Below are 22,152 nucleotides of genomic sequence, written 5' to 3'. Positions count from 1 at the left end.
CCTGATTGCTCTGTGCTTGGTTTCCCCCTGTAGCAGGCTGAGAGCCAGATCAACAAGCAGACCAAGGCGGGCGACATAGCCCGTAAAACTGATCGACCGGCCCTCCATCTCCGCATTCCCCCCCAGCCAGGGGCATTGGGTAGTCCACCCCCTGCTGCGGCCCCCACCATTTTCATTGGCAGCCCCACCACCCCCGCCAGCTTGTCTACCTCTGCGGATGGGTTCCTGAAGCTGCCAGCGGGCACAGTGCCCGGTCCCGACTCACCTGGTGAGCTCTTCCTCAAGCTTCCACCCCAGGTGCCCGCCCAAGTGCCTTCGCAGGACCCCTTTGGACTGGCTCCCACTTATGCCCTGGAGCCCCGCTTCCCTGCAGCACCACCCACCTATCCCCCCTATCCAAGTCCAACTGGGACCCCTGCGCAGCCCCCAGTGCTGGGTGCCTCATCTCGCCCAGGGACTGGCCAGCCAGGGGAATTCCACACTACCCCACCTGGCACCCCCCGACTTCAGCCCTCTACACCTGACCCGTTTCTCAAACCCCGCTGCCCCTCACTGGACAACCTGGCTGTGCCTGAGAGCCCAGGGGGAGTAGGAGGCAAGGCTTCTGAGCCCCTACTCTCACCCCCACCTTTTGGGGAATCTCGGAAGGCCCTAGAGGTGAAGAAAGAAGAACTTGGGGGATCTTCTCCTAGCTATGGGCCCCCAAACATGGGCTTTGTTAACTCACCCTCCTCAGGCCCCCACTTGGGTAGCCTGGAGTTAAAGGCACCTGATGTCTTCAAAGCCCCCCTGACCCCTCGGGCATCTCAGGTAGAGCCCCAGAGCCCGGGACTGGGCCTACGGCCCCAGGAGCCACCCCCTGCCCAGGCTTTGGCCCCTTCTCCTCCCAGCCACTCAGATGTTTTTCGCCCTAGCCCCTATCCTGACCCCTACGCCCAGCCTCCGTTGACCCCTCGGCCCCAACCCCCACCTCCCGAGAGCTGCTGTGCCCTGCCCCCTCGTTCACTGCCTTCTGACCCTTTCTCCCGAGTGCCCGCCAGCCCTCAGTCCCAGTCCAGCTCCCAGTCCCCATTAACTCCCCGTCCTCTGTCTGCTGAAGCTTTCTGCCCATCCCCTGTTACCCCTCGCTTCCAGTCCCCGGACCCTTATTCTCGCCCACCCTCACGCCCTCAGTCCCGTGACCCATTTGCCCCACTGCATAAACCGCCCCGACCCCAGCCCCCTGAAGTTGCCTTTAAGGCTGGGCCTCTAGCCCACACTCCTCTGGGGGCTGGGGGCTTTCCAGCAGCCCTGCCCTCGGGGCCAGCAGGTGAACTCCATGCCAAGGTCCCAAGTGGGCAGGCCCCCAGTTTTGCCCGCTCCCCTGGGACGAGTGCATTTGTAGGTACCCCTTCTCCCATGCGTTTCACTTTTCCTCAGGCTGTAGGGGAGCCTCCCCTAAAGCCCCCTGTCCCTCAGCCTGGTCTCCCTCCACCCCATGGGATCAACAGCCATTTTGGGCCGGGCCCCACTTTGGGCAAGCCTCAAAGCACAAACTATGCTGTAGCCACGGGGAACTTCCATCCATCAGGCAGCCCTCTGGCACCCAACAGTGGGTCTACAGGGGAGGGCTATGGGCTGTCCCCACTACGCCCTGCATCAGTTCTACCACCACCTGCACCCGACGGATCCCTTCCCTACCTGTCCCATGGAGCCTCACAGCGGGCAGGAATCACCTCTCCAGTTGAAAAGCGAGAAGACCCAGGGACTTCAATGAGTAGCTCTTTGGCTGCACCTGAACTCCCCGGTACCCAGGATCCAAGCATGTCCAGCCTTAGCCAGACAGAGCTGGAGAAGCAACGGCAGGTAAGTGGGCAACCTGGAACTGAGCCCTCCTGTACCTCTGCTGTCTCTGTACCAATCGTGTGGTTGGAATAGAATGGAATTACTTTTCTGTTTTCTGCACAGCGCCAGCGACTACGGGAGCTGCTGATTCGGCAGCAGATCCAGCGCAACACCTTGCGGCAGGAGAAGGAAACAGCTGCCGCAGCTGCAGGTGCAGTGGGGCCCCCAAGCAACTGGGGTGCTGAGTCTAGCGGCCCTGCCTTTGAACAGCTGAGTCGAGGTCAGACCCCCTTCACTGGGACCCAGGTAGGTAGAGTGGGAAGGGGTAATAGAGCCAGGACACTAAAGAATGGGCCCTACTTTCATCTCTTTCTGTCTTTTAGGACAAGAGCAGCCTCGTGGGGTTACCCCCAAGCAAGCTAGGTGGCGCTATCTTGGGGCCAGGAACCTTCCCCAGTGATGACAGACTCTCCCGGCCACCTCCATCAGCCACACCTTCCTCTATGGATGCAAACAGCCGGTAAGGCTACAGGAGATTCAGGGGAAGAGGGGAGAACAACAAGAAAGGGACAGATTTTACCACGATTGTATGCTGCCTCTGATTTTCCCCTTTCTCTAATCTTCCTCTAGTGTCACTTGCTCTTCTTCCTCATTCCTTCCCCCTGCTTTCATTTGGCTCTTCCTCACTGCCCTATGCCCTTGTTCTAGCTCTCCATCCTGATTGCGTCTCACTGACTACTGCATATTCTTCCAGGCAACTGGTAGGAGGCTCCCAGGCCTTCTATCAGCGCGCGCCCTATCCCGGGTCCCTGCCCTTACAGCAGCAACAACAACTGTGGCAGCAGCAGCAGCAGCAGCAACAGCAACAGCAGCAGCAGCAGCAGCAGCAGCAGGCAACAGCAGCAACCTCCATGCGACTTACCATGTCTACTCGCTTTCCATCAACTCCTGGACCTGAACTTGGCCGCCAAGCACTAGGTTCCCCTTTGGTGGGAATTTCCACCCGCCTGCCAGGCCCTCCTGAACCAGTGTCTGGTCCAGCTGGTCCTGCCCAGTTCATTGAGTTGCGACACAATGTACAGAAAGGACTAGGGCCCGGGGGAGCTCCATTTCCTGGTCAGGGTCCCCCTCAGAGGCCCCGGTTTTACCCCGTAAGTGAGGACCCCCATCGACTAGCTCCTGAAGGGCTTCGTGGCCTGGCAGTATCGGGCCTTCCCCCACAGAAACCCTCAGCTCCACCGGCCCCTGAATTGAACAACCTCCATCCAACTCCCCATACCAAGGGTCCTGCCCTGCCAGCTGGTTTAGAGTTGGTCAGCCGACCCCCATCGAGCACTGAGCTTGGTCGTCCTGCTCCTTTGTCCTTGGAGGCTGGGAAGTTACCCTGTGAGGATCCTGAGCTGGACGATGACTTTGATGCCCACAAGGCCCTAGAAGATGATGAAGAGCTTGCTCACTTGGGTCTGGGTGTGGATGTTGCCAAGGGTGATGATGAGCTGGGCACTCTGGAAAACCTAGAGACCAATGATCCCCACCTGGATGACCTGCTCAATGGAGATGAGTTTGACCTATTGGCATATACTGATCCTGAGCTAGACACCGGGGATAAGAAGGACATCTTCAATGAGCATCTAAGACTGGTAGAATCAGCAAATGAGAAGGCTGAGCGGGAGGCCCTGCTGCGGGGTGTGGAACCAGGACCCTTAGGTCCTGAGGAGCGCCCTCCCCCTGCAACTGATCCCACTGAGCCCCGCCTGGCATCTGTGCTACCTGAAGTGAAGCCCAAGGTGGAAGAGGGTGGGCGCCATCCTTCCCCTTGCCAGTTCACCATTGCTACTACCCCCAAGGTAGAACCAACACCTTCTGCCACTTCCCTCAGCCTGGTGCTGAAGGCAGGACAGACTGTAATGGGCAGCAGGGACACACGAATGGGCACAGGACCATTTTCCAACAGTGGGCACACAACTGAGAAGGGCCCCTTTGGAGCCACAGGAGGACCTCCAGCTCACCTGCTGACCCCCAGCCCACTTAGTGGCCCAGGAGGATCTTCCCTTCTGGAAAAGTTTGAGCTAGAGAGTGGAGGCCTGACCTTGCCTGGTGGACATGCAGCATCTGGGGATGAACTGGATAAGATGGAGAGCTCACTGGTAGCCAGTGAGTTGCCTTTGCTCATTGAGGACCTGTTGGAGCATGAAAAGAAGGAACTGCAAAAGAAGCAGCAGCTTTCAGCACAGTTGCAGCCTGCCCAGCAGCAACAGCATCAGCAGCAGCAACAACATTCCCTACTGTCCACACCCGGCTCTACCCAGGCCATACCTATACCACATGAGGGCTCTTCTCCCAGTTTGGCTGGGCCCCAACAGCAGCTTGCCCTGGGTCTTGGAAATACCAGACAGCCAGGCTTGGGTCAACCATTGATGCCCACCCAGGCACCAAATCATGCTCTCCAGCAGCGCCTGGCCCCATCTATGGCCATGGTGTCCAACCAAGGGCATATGCTGAGTGGGCAACATGGAGGGCAGGCAGGTTTGGTGCCCCAGCAGAACCCACAGTCAATGCTAGCACAGAAGCCCTTGAGCACCATGCCTCCTTCCGTGTGCATGAAGCCCCAGCAGCTGGCCATGCAGCAGCAGCTGGCTAACAGCTTCTTCCCAGATACAGGTAACCTCAGCTGTTGCATAGTTGAGTTACTCAGGGGTGATCATAGTTACCACCAAATGGGCACTGAGGCTAGCGATGTAGATAATCCCCAGTTAAAAGAGTAGGACACAAAGAGCTTTAGCTAAATACCAAAGCTATTGTAGGCAACATTGTAACTTTTAAAGAAAGGGACAGTTCTTGGCATATAACAAGCATTCAGATGTCTAACTGAATGACTGAATGGAGTCAGTGAGTGAACGAATGAATGAATAAATGAAGCCTGATCAGCAAAGGCTTCTGGCAGTGGTGATGCTAAAAGTTTATAACTTGGAGAGAAGGGATACAAAGAAAAATAGTCCAAGGTAATTGAAAATACTAGGTTGTAGTGGTAAGAAAACCTATGGGGTATTTGGAGAACAAAGAATAATGTGGTAGACGTGATTAGGCACTACCATAATTTTGGAGAGGTAAGATGTGGGACCATGTTGAAGCAGACCTCAAATTATAGCAGTATTTATTACTCTTTGCCAAGAATTATGCTGAGTGCTTTATCCTTATTTTATCATCACAACAGATAGACTGAATAGGTAAGTTGTTGTCTCTGACTACAGAGGAGAAACTGACACATCAAAGTTAAGTCTAAGATTACACAGCAACTAGCATAGCCAGATCTGAACTCTGGTAGTCCTCTTAACTGCCTCAGAATTCAGGCAAGTGATATTACTAGTGCATTAGAAAGTGGGGAATCAGTTTTCTGAGGAGTGGGGATACATACAAAATGTAGGATTTTAGATGGATTAGGGTTTTTGGTTCTTTGTTGGTTTTTTTTCTTTTTTTGAGACAGGGTCTCACTAAGTGCCCCAGACTGATCTTCCTGCCTTAACCTCCCAACTGCTGAGATAACAGGCTCGTGCCACCATGTCAGTTTATTTTTCATTTTTTTAATGCAGCATCTTGAACTGGCAGGATAGTGAGTTATTAGGTGATACCCTTTTGTGTTCCAAATAGTTCTGCTATATAGGATTTGCTTCAGTGCCCGCATCTTGGGTTCTTGTTTATTTATTTGGCAATGCTGGAGGTTGAACTCAGGGCAAATGCTTGCTAGGCAGGCATTCTACTACTTGAGCCACACCACCAACATATCTTGGGTTCTTGAGGTGTGCATTTGCACTAAGGGCCCTACTTTGAATAATACTTTCCATTCTTGTCTCATGATCCTCTACAGTTGCATGAGGTAGGCAGAGTAGGGATCAAGATCTCTATCAAATAGAGGTAAACTGAGGATTAGAGTGGTAAAGTGACATTAGTATATATTGAGTCAACAAATATTTCCTAGCACTGTGCGAGTAAAAGCAGGACCACATGTCCTGTGAATAGTGGAGTTGTGTCACCAGGCTTCCTGGCTCCTAGCTCGTGAACTTTATTCTGGGCTGTGCCATTGTTATGTATAGCTTGGTGGAAGTCAGGGTGTTGAAACAAACAGCAATCATACAATGGATCATTGATCCCAAAACGCAGCTAATTTGGTTTTTTCCTCTCCAGATCTGGACAAATTTGCTGCAGAAGATATTATCGATCCTATTGCAAAGGCCAAGATGGTGGCTTTGAAAGGCATCAAGAAAGTGATGGCTCAGGGCAGCATTGGGGTGGCACCTGGCATGAATAGGTAAGACTCAGAGCTGGGGTGGGGCTGGCCCTTTTCTTTCCCAGTCATACCCCTTTCCTGTGTTACCCCTGCCCTACTTATTCCACTTCTTTGCCTTTCAACTTTGCCTTCACCAACACTTAATCTTCTTTGCTTTAATGGACTCTAGGCAGCAAGTGTCACTGCTAGCTCAGAGGCTCTCTGGGGGATCTGGCAGTGATCTTCAGAACCATGTGACACCTGGGAGTAGCCAGGTAAGTTGTCAGGGAGAGTAGGAACTTGTGTATTATATCATTGGGCCTCCTTTTTTAGGACCTGGCATGGAACAATGACCATAACCTTTTAGCAGTCTTTCTCATCACAGGAGCGGAATGCCAGTGACCCCTCTCAGCCTCGTCCCAACCCACCCACCTTTGCCCAGGGAGTGATCAGTGAGTATGGGGCATAAGAAGAGAGTGCCAGAAAGTTATTAGGGAACCTATGGAAGGTGAGGGATTAGGGTCACTGTTTTGCAGATCCTAACACCCCACTTTCTCTTCCAGATGAGGCTGACCAGCGGCAGTATGAAGAGTGGCTATTCCACACCCAGCAGCTCCTACAGATGCAACTGAAGGTGCTAGAGGAGCAGATTGGTGTGCACCGCAAGTCCCGGAAGGCTCTGTGTGCCAAGCAGCGCACTGCCAAAAAGGCTGGCCGTGAGTTCCCAGAAGCTGATGCTGAAAAGCTCAAGCTGGTTACAGAGCAGCAGAGCAAGATCCAAAAACAGCTGGATCAGGTGGGAAAAGCATACTTCAGCTTAGCACTCAGAATTCAGGGACAGGGGTTGGCTCCAGGCTAACCTGTCTGACCCTTCCACGTTAGGTCCGGAAACAGCAGAAGGAGCACACTAATCTCATGGCAGAATATCGAAACAAGCAGCAGCAACAGCAGCAGCAGCAGCAGCAGCAACAGCAGCAACAGCAGCAACATTCAGCTGTGTTGGCTCTCAGCCCTTCTCAGAGTCCCCGGCTACTCACCAAACTCCCTAGCCAGCTACTTCCTGGCCATGGTCTGCAACCACCACAGGGGCCCCCAGGAGGACAAGCTGGAGGTCTTCGCTTGCCCCCTGGGGGTATGGTACTACCTGGACAGCCTGGTGGCCCTTTCCTCAACACAGCCCTGACCCAACAACAGCAGCAGCAGCATTCTGGTGGGACTGGATCATTGGCTGGCCCCTCAGGAGGCTTCTTCCCTGGCAATCTTGCCCTCCGAAGCCTTGGACCTGACTCAAGGCTCTTACAGGAAAGGCAGCTACAGCTGCAGCAGCAACGCATGCAGCTAGCCCAGAAACTGCAGCAGCAGCAGCAACAACAACAACAACAACAACACCTCCTAGGACAGGTGGCAGTTCAGCAGCAACAGCAGCAGGGTCCTGGGGCACAGGCAAACCAGGGTCTGGGTCCCAAGCCCCAGGGGCTTCTGCCTCCCAGCAGCCACCAGGGCCTCCTGGTCCAGCAATTGTCCCCCCAACAGCCCCAGGGGCCCCAAGGCATGCTGGGTCCTACCCAGGTGGCTGTGTTGCAGCAGCAGCACCCTGGAGCTTTGGGCCCTCAGGGCCCTCACAGACAGGTGCTTATGACCCAGTCCCGGGTGCTGAGTTCCCCCCAGCTAGCACAGCAGGGTCACGGCCTTATGGGACACCGGCTGGTCACAGCCCAGCAGCAGCAGCAGCAACAACAGCACCAACAGCAGGGATCCATGGCAGGGCTTTCCCATCTTCAGCAGGGCCTAATGTCACACAGCGGACAGCCCAAACTGAGCACTCAGCCTCTGGGCTCCTTGCAGCAGCAGCAGCTTCAGCAGCAGCAGCAGCAACAGCAGCAGCAGCAACAGCAGCAGCAGCAGCAGCAGCAGCAGCAGCAACTTCAACAGCAGCAGCAGCTTCAGCAACAGCAGCAGCAACTTCAACAGCAGCAGCAGCAGCAACAACAGCATCAACAGCAGCAGCAGCTTCAGCAACAGCACCAGCAACTACAGCAGCAGCAATTTCAACAGCAACAGCAGCAGCAAATGGGCCTCTTGAACCAGAGTCGAACTTTATTATCTCCTCAGCAACATCAGCAGCAGCAGCAGGTGACACTTGGCCCTGGACTGCCAGCCAAACCTCTTCAACACTTTTCAAGCCCTGGAGCCCTGGGCCCAACTCTCCTCCTGACGGGCAAGGAACAAAATGTAGAGGCAGCCCTTCCTTCAGAGGTCACTGAGGTGCCCTCAACACATCAGGGAGGGTCATTAGCAATGGGGACCGCACCTGAGTCTATGGCCATTGAACCAGGGGAGGTAAAGCCCTCCCTCTCCGGGGACTCACAACTCCTGCTTGTTCAATCCCAGGCTCAGCCTCAGGCCAACTCTCTGCAGCTTCAGCCACCTCTGAGGCTCCCAGGACAACCACAGCAGCAAGTTAACTTGCTCCACACAGGTGTAGGGAGCCATGGGCAGCAACTAGGCAGCGGATCATCTGAGGCTTCATCTATGTCCCACCTGCTGGCCCAACCCTCTGTTTCCTTAGCAGAGCAGCCTGGGCCCATGACCCAGAACCTTCTGGGCCCCCAACAGCCCCTTGGGCTAGAGCGACCCATGCAGAATAATTCAGGGCCACAGCCTCCCAAACCAGGAACTGTCCCCCAGTCTGGGCAGGGTCTGTCTGGGGTTGGAGTCATGCCTACAGTAGGTCAGCTTCGAGCACAGCTCCAAGGAGTCCTAGCCAAGAACCCACAGTTGCGGCACTTGAGTCCTCAGCAGCAGCAGCAGCTACAGGCACTCCTCGTGCAGCGGCAGCTGCAGCAGAGTCAGGCAGTACGGCAGACTGCAACATATCAGGAGCCTGGAACCCAGCCATCTCCCCTCCAGGGCCTTCTGGGCTGCCAACCTCAACCTGGGGGCTTCTCTGGATCCCAGACAGGCCCCCTCCAAGAGCCAGGGACAGGGCCTCGACCTCAGGGCCCACCCCGGCTCCCTGTCCCACAAGGAGCCTTATCCACAGGACCTGTCATTGGTCCTGTTCATCCCACCCCTCCACCATCCAGCCCCCAAGAGCCAAAGAGACCTTCCTCACAATTACCTTCCCCTAGTACCCAGCTCACCCCCACCCATCCAGGGACTCCAAAGCCCCAAGGACCAACCTTGGAGCTGCCTCCTGGGAGGGTCTCACCTGCTGCTGCCCAGAGTGCGGATACCTTCTTTGGCAAGGGGCTGGGACCTTGGGACCCACCAGACAACCTACCAGAAGCCCAGAAGCCAGAGCAGAGCAGCCTGGTGTCTGGGCATCTGGAGCAGGTGAATGGACAGGTGGTGTCTGAGCCACCCCAACTCAGCATCAAGCAGGAGCCTCGGGAAGAGCCATGTGCCCTGGGAGCCCAAGCAGTGAAGAGGGAGGCCAGTGGGGAGCCAATTGGGGCACCAAGTACCAGCAACCACCTCCTGCTGGCAGGCCCCCGCTCAGAGGCTGGACATCTGCTTTTGCAGAAGCTTCTACGGGCAAAGAATGTGCAACTCGGTGCTGGGCGAGGGCCTGAGGGGCTGCGAGCTGAGATCAATGGGCACATTGACAACAAACTGGCAGGGCTGGAGCAGAAACTACAGGGTACCCCCAGCAACAAGGAGGTGAGTGCCCTGACTAGAGTGACACAGAGTGGGGCCTGGAGTGGTATGGGCAGAGCAAGTAGGTCTGGATCAGACAGAATAGGTGAGGGCTCTGAGGGTAAGGGCAGCAGCCTTCATAGGGCTTATCTGGCTTAGGATGCAGCTGCAAGGAAGCCTTTGACACCGAAGCCCAAGCGGGTACAGAAGGCAAGCGACAGGTTGGTGAGCTCCCGAAAGAAGCTGCGGAAGGAGGACGGGGTCAGGGCCAACGAGGCCTTGCTGAAACAGCTAAAACAGGTGACCCCTAGGAGCCAGTCCCCCAGTCCCATCCCAGGATAGGGGATGCCCTGTCCCCCAGCTGTGCAATGACAGAGATGCAAATGCTGCAGGTTTCTAATTTGGTTATCTTGTCTCTCCTAGGAGCTGTCGCTACTGCCTCTGACGGAACCTACCATCACTGCCAATTTTAGCCTCTTTGCACCCTTTGGCAGTGGCTGCCCAGTCAGTGGGCAGAGCCAGCTGAGGGGAGCCTTTGGAAGTGGGGCACTGCCTGCCAGCCCTGACTACTATTCCCAGCTGCTCACCAAGGTCAGAAAAATGGCGATACTTCTTAGTAATAATGAAGTTCTTGGGGGAGTGGGGGTGGGGATGGAAGACAGGAGGAAATTGCTGATGTAGTATGGGGCCAGGAGATTATACCAGTCTCCCTATGCCATCTTGCACACAACACCCACCCCACCCCTCAGAATAACCTGAGTAACCCGCCGACACCACCCTCGTCGCTGCCCCCCACCCCACCCCCATCGGTGCAGCAAAAGATGGTGAATGGCGTCACTCCTTCCGAAGAGCTGGGGGAGCACCCCAAGGACGCAGCCTCTGCCCGGGACACTGAAGGGGCACTGAGGGGTAAGTAAAGAACTGACTTCTCTTCCCCAGTGGAATTTAGTGGCTGGGGTCCATGCAGTTACCATGCCCTACCACACAGTGTCAGAAGCTAGTATGCTCCCCTGTGCGCTTATACCGCAGGCTGTCTGGGTGGGAAGGGCTTCTTTAGGACTGATTTTTTGGGGACAAGGATGGGCTTCTGGAGTGTGGAATGAAGGCAGTAGGAGAGTAGGTGACAGGAATCTGAGCAAAGCTGTGTGTAGAAGTCCAATTTTCAGAGCTACAGTCTAATCTAGATTTGAACTCTAGTACCTGGATGTATTTAGCTGTGTTACAGCCAAGTAATTTGATTGGCTGGTGTCCCTATGAATTGGGTTTTATAATATTTATCTAGTAGAATTGTTGAAAGATTTTTAAAGCATGTACTCCCTGATTGGGTGTAGTGGTGCATGACCGTAATCCTAACACTCAGAAGATGGAGGCAGAAGAATTGAGTTCAAGGCTAGTCTGGGCTATATAGCAAGACCCTGTTTTTAAGAAAAGAGAAAAAAAAAAAAAAGGGCCAGATACAGTGGTCCACATCTGTAATCCTAGCTACTTGAGAGGCAGAGATCAGGAGGATTGCACTTTGAGGTCAGCCCAGGCAAAATCTCAGAGGCTATTCTAAAAATAACTAAAACAAAAGGATTGGGGGGGTGTGGTAGAGCTTGAAGCCCTGAATTCAAATCCCAGTACCACTCCCCCCCAATACACACACAAACACACACAGGTATATCTAGCCAGGCACTGGTGGCTCCCACCTGTAGTCGTAGCTACTCAGGAGGCAGAAACCAGGAGGATCGAAGTTTGAAGCCAGCCCTGGGAAAATAGTGGTGAGACCCTATCTCAAGAAAATCCCATCACAAAAAAGGGCTGGTGGAGTGGCATAAGGTGTAGGCCCTGAGTTCAAACCCCAGTATTGCGAAACAAATAAACAAAAACACAAAAAAGGGCTGGGAGAGTGTTTGCCTAGCAAGCGGGAGGCTCTGAGTTCAAGCCCCAGCTGCCAAAAAAAAAATGTGCCTAAAGTCCAGTGTCTGGCACACAGAAAAGGCTCAATAAATATAGCTTGTCTACCCGTAACTAATGGGTGGATGGATGGTTAACATAATAGCTAAGCTATAATCTCATGCTAATTGAGCCTGAAATATTGGGGTAAAAAGTGCCATCTACTCTGGCCACCCTAACCCTGACTTCTTCTCTCTACCCACCCCTCAGATGCTTCAGAGGTGAAGAGTCTAGACCTGCTGGCTGCCTTGCCTACACCCCCTCACAATCAGACTGAGGATGTCAGGTGGGGGCGGGCCTGAAAATGGGCGGTAGGGAATAGGGTGGAGGAGAGGTGGCCTCATTTTCCCTTGACCAATGGCAGATTTCAAGTAAGGCTATGAAACCTACTAATCTCCAGATTTGGGAGGGAGAATCCACAGGGCTGTACCAACAGATGTCTGTTTGGCCCACAGGATGGAGAGTGATGAGGACAGTGATTCTCCTGACAGCATTGTGCCAGCTTCATCCCCTGAGAGCATCCTGGGGGAGGAGGCCCCTCGTTTTCCGCAGCTGGGCTCAGGCCGGTGGGAGCAGGATGACCGTGCCCTATCCCCGGTCATCCCTATCATTCCTCGGGCCAGCATCCCAGGTATGTGCAACTCTGGGAATGGACCAGGCCCAGGTTGGCTAGGTTGTCAGAATCGGGCAGGGGTGCGTGGTGGAGGGAAGCAGCTGAATCTACAAAAGTCCCTCTTTCTCATTCAGTCTTCCCAGATACCAAACCTTATGGGGCCCTTGACCTGGAGGTCTCTGGAAAGCTGCCTGCCACACCTTGGGAGAAGGGCAAAGGAAGTGAGGTGTCAGTTATGCTGACAGTCTCTGCTGCTGCAGCCAAGGTGTGTGTCCTGGGGGTTCCTTGAGGTCAAGGGGAAAGCAGTCCCTGCATCCTGTCTGGGTAAAAGAAATTCAGTCATTCAAAAATCTGCCCTGAGTTCTTAGTCTATGTGAAAGACTGGGCTAGAGGCTGTGGGGTCCAGGTAAATGAAGCCCGGTTCCTTTTCTCCATGGGCTCATCATCCAGAGGTAAAGATAGACAATTCAACAGAATGTGTGTCATTTGAAAATGCTACAAGACAGCTCCTTCTCAGTCACAGTTGGTGGAATACTGTCTGCTGGAGTGTTTTTTTGTTTTTGTTTTTGTTTTGTGGGGCTGGAGTTTGAATTCAGGGCTTTGAACTTGCAAAGCAGGTGCTCTACTGCTTGAGCCACACCTCCAGTCCATTTTTGCTCTAGTTAGTTTGGAGATGGGGGTCTTGAGGACTATTTGCCCAGGCTGACCTCAATCCTCCTCAATCTTAGCTTCTCAAGTAACTAGGATTGCAAGTGTGAGCCATCGGCACCTTGTTGCTTATTTTTGAACATTAGTGGGGTTTTTTATGGTGAAAGAAAATTGGAAAACCCAGTTAAAAACAACAGTACTGGTTTTTTGGTTTGGTTTGCTTTGGTTTTAACAACAAGACCCCTCAGGTCCTTAATTTTCAAACATGGGGTGAATCTCCAAGTTGTGGGTACAGTGGGCATCGTTTCCTTAACCCAGTTAAGGTCATTTCCTTTCCTGTGGAGCTCTTGTGTGTGCCTTGCTCTAAAACAGGTGTGTAAGAAGAGCTGGAGTGGCATGGGCAGCACTGACTGACCCCCTGGGCAATGGGCTTGAGGTGTCCTTGTCCATATCCAGCAGGTACTTAATCCAAACATTCTGCTGACATGTCTCTACCATTCCTTTGCTTGTCCTCACAGAACCTGAATGGTGTGATGGTGGCAGTGGCAGAACTACTCAGCATGAAGATCCCTAACTCTTACGAGGTTCTGTTTCCAGAGAGCCCTGCCCGGGCAGGCATTGAGCCTAAGAAAGGGGAAGCTGAGGAACCTGGTGAGTGGGGCAGGAAAGTGCCTTGGGATCAGAGGGGAAATGCTCCAGTGGGAGACTCTCACCTCTTCCTTCCTGTAGGTGGGAAAGAAAAAGGTTTAAGTGGGAAGAATCCAGACGCTGGCCCTGATTGGCTAAAGCAGTTCGATGCAGTGTTGCCTGGCTACACCCTCAAGAGCCAACTAGACATCTTGAGCCTCCTTAAACAGGTAGGTCTGGGAGAGGAAAAGGGCAGTGTCGGCGGTGGGGAAAAAGGTGCTGCCTAGGGCAAGGAAGGTATGGGACTTTGAGGGCATAGAATCTGGTGGAGAAGAGGGGAGGACTAGATAGTTGGGGAACTGGCACTAATGATCCAGGGTACCTCCCATAGGAGAGCCCCGCACCAGAGCCATCCATCCAGCACAGCTACACCTACAATGTCTCCAATCTGGATGTGCGACAGCTCTCGGCCCCACCTCCTGAAGAACCCTCTCCACCTCCGTCCCCCTTGGCACCCTCTCCTGCTAGCCCCCCTGCTGAGCCCCTGGTTGAACTTCAGGCTGAACCCTCTGCTGAGCCACCAATCCCCTCACCCCTGCCACTGGCCTCATCCCCTGAATCCAACCGGCCCAAGCCCCGAGCCCGGCCCCCTGAAGAAGGTGAAGATTCCCGCCCTCCTCGTCTCAAGAAATGGAAAGGGGTGCGCTGGAAGCGGCTGCGGCTTCTGCTGACCATTCAGAAGGGCAGTGGGAGACAAGAGGATGAGCGGGAGGTAGCAGAGTTTATGGAACAGCTTGGCACGGCTTTGCGACCTGACAAGGTGCCTCGAGACATGCGGCGCTGCTGCTTCTGTCATGAAGAGGGTGACGGGGCCACTGATGGGCCCGCCCGCCTGCTGAACCTGGACCTGGACCTGTGGGTGCACCTCAATTGTGCCTTGTGGTCCACGGAGGTGTATGAGACACAGGGTGGGGCTTTGATGAATGTGGAGGTTGCCCTGCACCGAGGACTGCTAACCAAGTGCTCCCTATGCCAGCGAACTGGTGCCACCAGCAGCTGCAATCGCATGCGTTGCCCCAATGTCTACCATTTTGTCTGTGCCATCCGCGCCAAGTGCATGTTCTTCAAGGACAAGACTATGTTGTGTCCGATGCATAAGATCAAGGGGCCTTGTGAGCAGGAGCTGAGCTCATTTGCTGTCTTCCGGAGGGTCTACATTGAGAGAGATGAGGTGAAGCAGATCGCCAGTATCATCCAGAGGGGAGAGCGACTACACATGTTTCGTGTGGGGGGCCTTGTGTTCCATGCAATTGGACAGCTGCTCCCTCATCAGATGGCCGACTTCCATAGTGCCACTGCCCTCTATCCTGTGGGCTATGAAGCCACCCGCATCTATTGGAGCCTTCGTACCAACAATCGCCGCTGCTGCTACCGCTGCTCCATTGGGGAGAATAATGGGCGGCCGGAGTTTGTAATCAAAGTCATGGAGCAGGGCCTGGAGGATCTGGTCTTCACCGATGCCTCTCCCCAGGGTGAGCACTGGGCCCTTGAAACGGTAACATGGAATTGGGCAAGTTTCTCCCAGAAGTCACTTTACCGTGTCAGTAAGATGGTCTGCAACCTCCATATGAGTGATGCGCCCCCAACTCATCTCCAGAGAGGAGAAGTTTTCAGCCTATCTCAGTCACTTTAAGTTCCTTTGTAACTGAAAGTGCTTTGCTTGTCTAGTTGCACATTTTTTAGCTGTTTTTTCCTATCCTTAGTGGATTAAATGACTCAGTTTTGACACCCTATCATCTGGTGCACCCAATCTGATCCTAAGCTCCTCATGTTTGTTTTTCCCTGTATAAAAACCTTTTTTATTTATTTATTTTTTGTTTTTGTGCTGCTTGGGATCAAACCCAGTGCCTAGCACATGCGCCATAAGCACTCCACGATTGAGCTATACCCCAGCCCTTTTATCATAATTTTTCTGTTAATCATAAAATAGCAAGACCATGCACCTTTTATTGAGCATATACTATATGCCACAAGCTAAATTAAGTGGCTTATATAGATTATTTTGTTTATGTAACTCTATGAGGTAAGTACTATGATTGTATCCAATCTATACATAAAAAAGCCAAGTCTTGCAGAGAGATTTAACTATTTGGCTCAGGTCCCAAATAGAACCTGAACCCAAGTTTTTCCAACTCCAAAGCATACCTGTTCTTTCAGTAGAACCATGGTTTCTTTTGGGTCTCTAGGACTTTGATTTGTGTTTCTGTGTCATAGGCTCTATGAGACCCTTCCAAAATTGAAGCCTTCTGGGACTAAGAGGCCCTGGGAGTATGGGGGGTAGGGTGGGGGGGTGGTTCCTGGAGGTTCATATAACGCTAAGTCAGGAAGGTGTAAACCTTAGTGCTGATTGCTCCTGCCTATAATCCTTGCTACTCAGAAGGCAGAGATGAGGAGGACCACAGCCAATAGTTTGCAAACTCCTATCTCAAATACAAAAAAAGGGCTGGTGAGTGGCTCAAGTGGTAGAGTACCTGCCTAGCAAGTGTGAGGCCCTGAGTTTAAACCTCAGTACCACCAACAAAAAAACAAAAACAAAAAAACTACAGCTCAGGAATGGGGTTAGGGGCTCGAGGCCAGTGAGCAGAGATTGCCTCTGAGAGTTGCTCTCTTTCCCTACCTTCTAGCTGTGTGGAATCGCATTATTGAGCCTGTGGCTGCCATGAGGAAAGAGGCTGACATGCTGAGGCTCTTCCCTGAGTACCTGAAAGGCGAGGAGCTCTTTGGGCTGACAGTGCATGCTGTGCTTCGAATAGCTGAATCAGTAAGCAAGGGGCCAGGAGCTGGGGGGCTAGGTGGCTAGGTGGACAATGGGAGTTTTGGCTCTGCCCCAAGGAGCTCAGGCTAAGGCAATCCTGTGTCCACAGCTGCCTGGGGTGGAGAGCTGTCAAAACTATTTATTCCGCTATGGGCGCCACCCCCTGATGGAGCTGCCACTCATGATCAACCCTACTGGCTGTGCCCGATCAGAGCCTAAAATCCTCACACACTACAAACGGTGAGCTTGAGGGGCTGGGGCCACAGGCTGAGTGGGTGTGGGTGTTGGTAGGGATCTTCTGGCCACATTGTGAGGGTTTGGGATGCAGATCAGAGTTTCCTCAGAGAAACCAGGGGTTCACTCTTAGACCCAGTTAGAGAGTACACAGGTATCACTAGGGTATCCCTTTCCTCCTCCCAAATCTGCTCAGGTATACTGGGTTGAGTCGGGGTATAGGACAGAGTTCTCTTGGGTGCTCTGGGAATGGCTGCTGGGGAGGTTGTTGGTAGACAATGGTGAAATTTTATGAGCTATATAAGGGACCTGGTCACTTCTTCCTTCTCCAGTTTTGCTTCCAGAGGCCTGTGATTCTCCTAATCCACAGATACCCCATGAGTGCTAGGGTCACCTTCCCTTCCCAAGGCTGAGTTGGTGTTAGAAATAAATTAGAAATATAATAGAAAAATAATAAAACCTTACATTTGTATAGCACTTTATACTTTTTTTTTCAAAGCGTTTTCACATCCATTATCTCATTTGATCCTCACAACAACCTTATGAGGTAGGTAGGGCAGGTGGTATGACCCCCATTTCACAGCTGAGAAAACTAAGGTCCAGAAAGACTACCTGACTAGATAAACGTCACACAGCTGGGACCAGACCCTTATCTCTTGACTTGTGGGTCACTGTTCTTTCTGTGTTCCACGGTAGCCTGACCTTGGTCCTTGGGTAGAGGGAGGCAGAATCCGTGGTAGCAGGGCTTTCTTGAAGGCGTTTGGTGTCTCCTAGACTGTCGTAGAGCGTCAGAGACTCTACCCTTAGTCAGCCCTAGTCCTTGATGCTCTACAACAGTGGTTTTCAAACTATGAGTGTCCAAAAGTCCTGGAGCACATAAACTGATGGGCAGAACTTGGCCCTTCCCGTGTGTAACTCAACCTTCTCCAAATTGAATTCAACCAGGAGAGCTCCATTTTCACCTAGTTTATAGATTGGAGTTCCAGTCAACATTTTGATAAAGAAAAAAAAAATCGGCTAAATAAAAACAAAACAAAACAAAAAAAATGTTTGAAAACCACTGCTCTGGGATGGGCAAGAATTTGGCTGGTGCCCTAGGGTGGTGAAAAGGCATATCAGCAAGCAATGGTCATTCCCCTGCACTGAGCCATTTGCACAGAGCCCGATGCTGTTAGAGAATGGGACTGTCTGAAGAAAGGCAAGGATACTACCTTTAGGCTGCAAATTCACAGCTCATTTTAATTCAAATCCAGCCACTTTGGTAGAGACTGCCTCCATTTTCAGGGCTTACAGCATGGGCAGGAGGTAGGATCAGACATTTTAAGCAAACCATCAGCTTAAATTCAAGGCCTGGGCTACTTGAGGAAGACTTGGCCTTGTGTATGGTTTGGCAGGAGGGTGGTAGAAAGCAAGGAATGGGAGAACAGGCTCAGTGTAGGGGAATTGGTATCCCCCTCTCCCTCCATACCCACCTCCTCTCCTGGGCTGACTCTGCCACCCAGGGTGTCAGAGGGCCCCGGTAACTGTCACTGCCTCTCCAGAGCTGAGACGCAGATGCCTCCTCTCTATTCCCAAGGCAGCACTTCCCGTGCTTGCTGACAGCACACCCTATCTAGCGTGTTGTATTCCCAGGGAGGAGGTGGGTGGTGTGTGTTTGGTCTGTCTTGTCATGGACTCTATCACCTCCCAGGCCCCATACCTTGAACAGCACCAGCATGTCTAAGGCATATCAGAGCACCTTCACAGGCGAGACCAACACCCCATACAGCAAGCAGTTTGTGCACTCCAAGTCATCTCAGTACCGGCGCCTGCGCACTGAGTGGAAGAACAACGTTTATCTAGCTCGCTCCCGAATCCAGGGCCTGGGGCTCTATGCAGCCAAGGACCTAGAAAAGCACACAATGGTCATCGAGTACATTGGCACCATTATTCGCAATGAGGTGGCAAACCGTAGGGAGAAAATCTATGAGGAGCAGGTATGGGCTGCTTAAGGGGCTGTTGAGGTGCATGGTCCACACACAGGCAAGAGGCAGGGGCAGGTTTGGGTTCAGGAGGGCAGTCAGAAAGCTGTACAGGGAAGGGGGAGGCAGGAGGAATGAAGGATGTGCCAGATAAGACCACTGTCTGAGTGTGCTACCTGATAATCTTACCCCTCTTTCTACAACCTCTGCCTTTCTAGAATCGAGGCATCTACATGTTCCGAATAAACAATGAACATGTGATTGATGCTACATTGACTGGAGGCCCTGCCAGGTGAGAGAGGAAGGAGGGATTTAGGCATCCCTGAGGGTGGCTCTCTGGGCATAGGCCAGCAAGGAACCAAAATTGTCTCTACTCAGTTGCCTGGCATCGCTGACTCTGTCCCACTGCCCAGGTACATTAATCATTCCTGTGCCCCTAACTGTGTGGCGGAAGTTGTGACATTTGACAAAGAGGACAAAATCATCATCATCTCCAGCCGGCGAATCCCCAAAGGAGAAGAGGTGAGAGGAAATAACCTCCTCCTTTGCCATCCCTAAGAGCTGGGTTCCAAGGCCACTGCCCTCAGATCGCATCTCAGCCCCCACCCCCTTCCTCTGGAAACAAACCTTGATTCCGCCCTCTTTTCTTCCAGCTGACCTATGACTATCAGTTTGATTTTGAGGACGATCAGCACAAGATCCCCTGTCACTGTGGAGCCTGGAATTGTCGGAAATGGATGAACTAAGAAGCTTTGAGGCTACCAGGCAGGGGAGTCCCCCCACCCCCAACCTCTTCCCTGAAAGGGATGAGGGGGAAGAGAGGTAGCAGCCAGAGCCAGGATCCAGGGCAGGGGCTGCCGGCTGACCGGAGCCCCTGGAGCAGGAGGCTGGGGCAGAGGGCCCTAGGCCAAACTCACCCTGGGCACCAGGGACAACCCTCTTCCCCACCACCGGCCCTCAGGCTGGCATCTCTGCCCCCAGCTCTGGGAGGGGACAGATAGAAGCAGCCATTGGGCATCTCAGGTTTGAGGGGGATATGGGCCGGGAACTACCCAGAAGCATCTGGGAGGCAGCAGGGAGGGGAGAGGAGGATGTGTGGCCGGGCCTCACAGCCCTGCTGCTCCCACCGACCTCTCCGGCCCAACTCAAGGCTGCAAAGAGACTTGACTAAGCTTGACAATCCCAAAGGCCGGGTCCCACACCTGGCCCTGCCTGCCGGGTCCTGCCCCCACCCTCACCCCCCATATCCTTCCCTCTTGATCTGTCTCTGTCTCCCTCTTCTCCTCTGTGTTTCTGTCTATCTATGGGTTGTGTTTCCTTGTTTTCCACTCTGACAAATGCAACATGAACGGGAAAGAGGCGTCCACCTGCCCAGGAGGGCAAGCTGGGCAAGCCGGGCAAGGAGACCCCGCACCCACACCTACCTCATTTAAGTGTTGGATTTTTTGCTGTTTTGAAATGTGAGACCCTCTCCAAGCCCCCTACTGCCCCAACCCTCTCCCCCACCTCACTGCCCTCTTCTGAGTGGGTGGAAGGGGGGGGTAGGAGGAGGAAGAAAAAAAAACAACAACAAAAAATCCATCTTTGTTTTTAATTATGGGCATGGGATGGTGGTTGAGGCAAATGGTGATGAAGATTGGGGATGACTGGCTCCTAGTTGCTCTAGGACTTCCTTCTCCATCTGGACATGGGGGCAGGAGGGGTGTGCTAAACTTAGGACCAGGATCTCTCTCCCCTGTTTTCCCAACCTCATCATGAGCCCATTTGCCCTCCAGCCCCTGGATGGGGTGGGTGGGGGGTAGGGTGAGGGCTATCCCTGAGTGGCATGCCCATACCCAGTGAGGCAGGGTGTGGCCCAGAGCTCCCACTTTCCCTCAGTCACCAAACTGCTGCTGGTCTGGTGGGAAGGGGTGGTGATGTGGGGGTGGGGAGCTAGTGTCAGCGCGGGGAGGGTGGGGGGTATTTATCTATTTATACATGGGATTGTACATAGTCTTGTGGGGCATGGGGGAGCCGGCTGGAGGTGAGAACCCTCCCCTCTCCCCCCACCCCCGGGGAGAGCAAATGTAAAACTACTAATTTTTGTGCTTTATATATTCTATATAAATATATCTATTTTCTTTTTACAAAACCAGTTTATAAATGGTAGGGGGGTGTGGGGCGGACACATGGAGCTCCCCTTGTGGGGGGGCCCCTCCATTACCCAACCTACCGCCCTTTCCCTCACCCCTCCCCACTCCCCACCCCTGGCTGTGACTGCTGTAAGGTGGGGGTATAGAGAGAGGCTGGGTAATTCCCACCCCGTTGTATAGTTGGACTATGTTATAACGCACAAAAGTGAGCTGGCCCCAGGGGGAGCCAGAGGGTGATGGGTTCCCTACCTTCCTTTCCTTCCCCTTTCTGCCCATGCTTGTGCTGCAGTTGAACCTCTTCCTGGGGGTGGGGATAGATAGAGGGTGGGTGAGGCCCCAGACCCCTCTCTGGTAGGGAGACATGGGGATGAAGATGAAGCTTATATACATACAGTTCTCTTCTAGGGGCTGTGGGCAAGAGCATTTTGTAATATTTTCAAGAATCAGATGTCTGGAGTGTAGGGGTGGGCTTGGTGGTGGCAGTTGGGCAGGCCTACTGGAGGGGGAGCATGGTCGCTGTTGTGATTTTAGGTTTGTTTTTATTTTGTTTTGAATTTGAGGGGTTGTGGATTGATGGGGGTAGGGAGATTTCTTTTCCTTTCAGTTTTTTTTTTTAAACTGCTTCCTCAACTGTTTCAAGCTGCAAATGTTAAGAGAATAACACCCCCACTCCCACAGGAACCACTGTAATTAGATCAGACAGTGGGGAGACTGGGCTGCTGTCCCCCAAAGCCACAGAGCAGAAAGGTCTAGGATACAGGGAGAGGAAGATTGGCTCCTGTGAGTCAGGCTTTGGTTGGGGCTTGGGCCCTGGGATTGGGAAAAGGAGATAGGGCAAACTTTGTAAGCATATGCTAGGTATCCGATAGTCCTGTAGAATTTAGTGACGAGACCTTATACAGTTTTTAATTTTTATATAAACTATAACTCAAACCCAAGCTACAAGGTTGGAATTTTGGTTGTTGGTTTTTTTTTTTTTTCTTTTTTTTTTTTTTAAAGTACCCTGCCTGTATAATTGCATCAGAATTCCTTCCTCCCCCTCCCCACCCCCCCGTGTTTGTATTTTGGGTTGGTTTACACTTGCACATATTCAATTTTCAGTTTTCACCCTTTACAGTCTTCTACCCTCACCTCCAGGACCCTCCCCCTTTTTAAAAAAAATAAATCGCTGACAAGTGTGAATCCCGTGAAGACTTTATTTTGTGTTGTGTGTATCCTGTACAGCAAGGTTGGTCCTTCGTAACAACGGATGAAATGGTTCCCTTTTTTAAAGCGCCCTCTCTTCCTCCAACCCCAGCGCCTGTTCTTGGCATGTTTTGTATCAGCGATCATTCTGAAATGTACATAATTTATGTTGCGAGAGGCAAAGGGCAAGTTTTGGATTTTGCTTCTTCCAAGTTTGTTTTTAAACGACAAATAAAAAAAAGAACATTTTAAATACAAGCGGCTCCGTCCCGTGA

The 22,152-nt window shown here is 52.7% G+C and overlaps 1 protein-coding gene across 14 annotated transcripts in view; it reads left to right on the top strand.

Annotated features, from left to right (window-relative positions):
- Positions 1-22,135, top strand: part of Kmt2d (lysine methyltransferase 2D) — a 40,114-nt gene extending 17,979 nt beyond the window's left edge. For 6 of the 14 annotated variants that reach the window (XM_074083281.1, XM_074083278.1, XM_074083279.1 and 3 more), the window contains exons 32-56: positions 34-1,845; positions 1,948-2,130; positions 2,208-2,344; positions 2,579-4,485; positions 6,007-6,130; positions 6,279-6,363; positions 6,459-6,540; positions 6,652-6,884; positions 6,971-9,751; positions 9,887-10,027; positions 10,151-10,318; positions 10,477-10,636; positions 11,873-11,948; positions 12,118-12,293; positions 12,410-12,540; positions 13,442-13,574; positions 13,653-13,780; positions 13,942-15,082; positions 16,235-16,371; positions 16,475-16,605; positions 17,099-17,146; positions 18,290-18,575; positions 18,779-18,852; positions 18,974-19,082; positions 19,214-22,135. In XM_074083281.1, the coding sequence (XP_073939382.1) occupies positions 34-1,845; positions 1,948-2,130; positions 2,208-2,344; positions 2,579-4,485; positions 6,007-6,130; positions 6,279-6,363; positions 6,459-6,540; positions 6,652-6,884; positions 6,971-9,751; positions 9,887-10,027; positions 10,151-10,318; positions 10,477-10,636; positions 11,873-11,948; positions 12,118-12,293; positions 12,410-12,540; positions 13,442-13,574; positions 13,653-13,780; positions 13,942-15,082; positions 16,235-16,371; positions 16,475-16,605; positions 17,099-17,146; positions 18,290-18,575; positions 18,779-18,852; positions 18,974-19,082; positions 19,214-19,306 (10,476 nt within the window). In that variant the 3' untranslated portion in view covers positions 19,307-22,135. The remainder of the gene's footprint in view (positions 1-33; positions 1,846-1,947; positions 2,131-2,207; positions 2,345-2,578; positions 4,486-6,006; positions 6,131-6,278; positions 6,364-6,458; positions 6,541-6,651; positions 6,885-6,970; positions 9,752-9,886; positions 10,028-10,150; positions 10,319-10,476; positions 10,637-11,872; positions 11,949-12,117; positions 12,294-12,409; positions 12,541-13,441; positions 13,575-13,652; positions 13,781-13,941; positions 15,083-16,234; positions 16,372-16,474; positions 16,606-17,098; positions 17,147-18,289; positions 18,576-18,778; positions 18,853-18,973; positions 19,083-19,213) is intronic. The other 8 variants (XM_020177008.2, XM_020177005.2, XM_074083288.1 and 5 more) reach the window with 7 other exon arrangements.
- Positions 22,136-22,152: the final 17 nt, after the last annotated feature.

This window comes from Castor canadensis, chromosome 8, assembly GCF_047511655.1.
Source record: "Castor canadensis chromosome 8, mCasCan1.hap1v2, whole genome shotgun sequence".
Classification (NCBI taxonomy): domain Eukaryota; kingdom Metazoa; phylum Chordata; class Mammalia; order Rodentia; family Castoridae; genus Castor; species Castor canadensis.
Note: the sequence above shows the minus strand (reverse complement) of the source record. Positions and strands in the feature narration are given on the sequence as shown.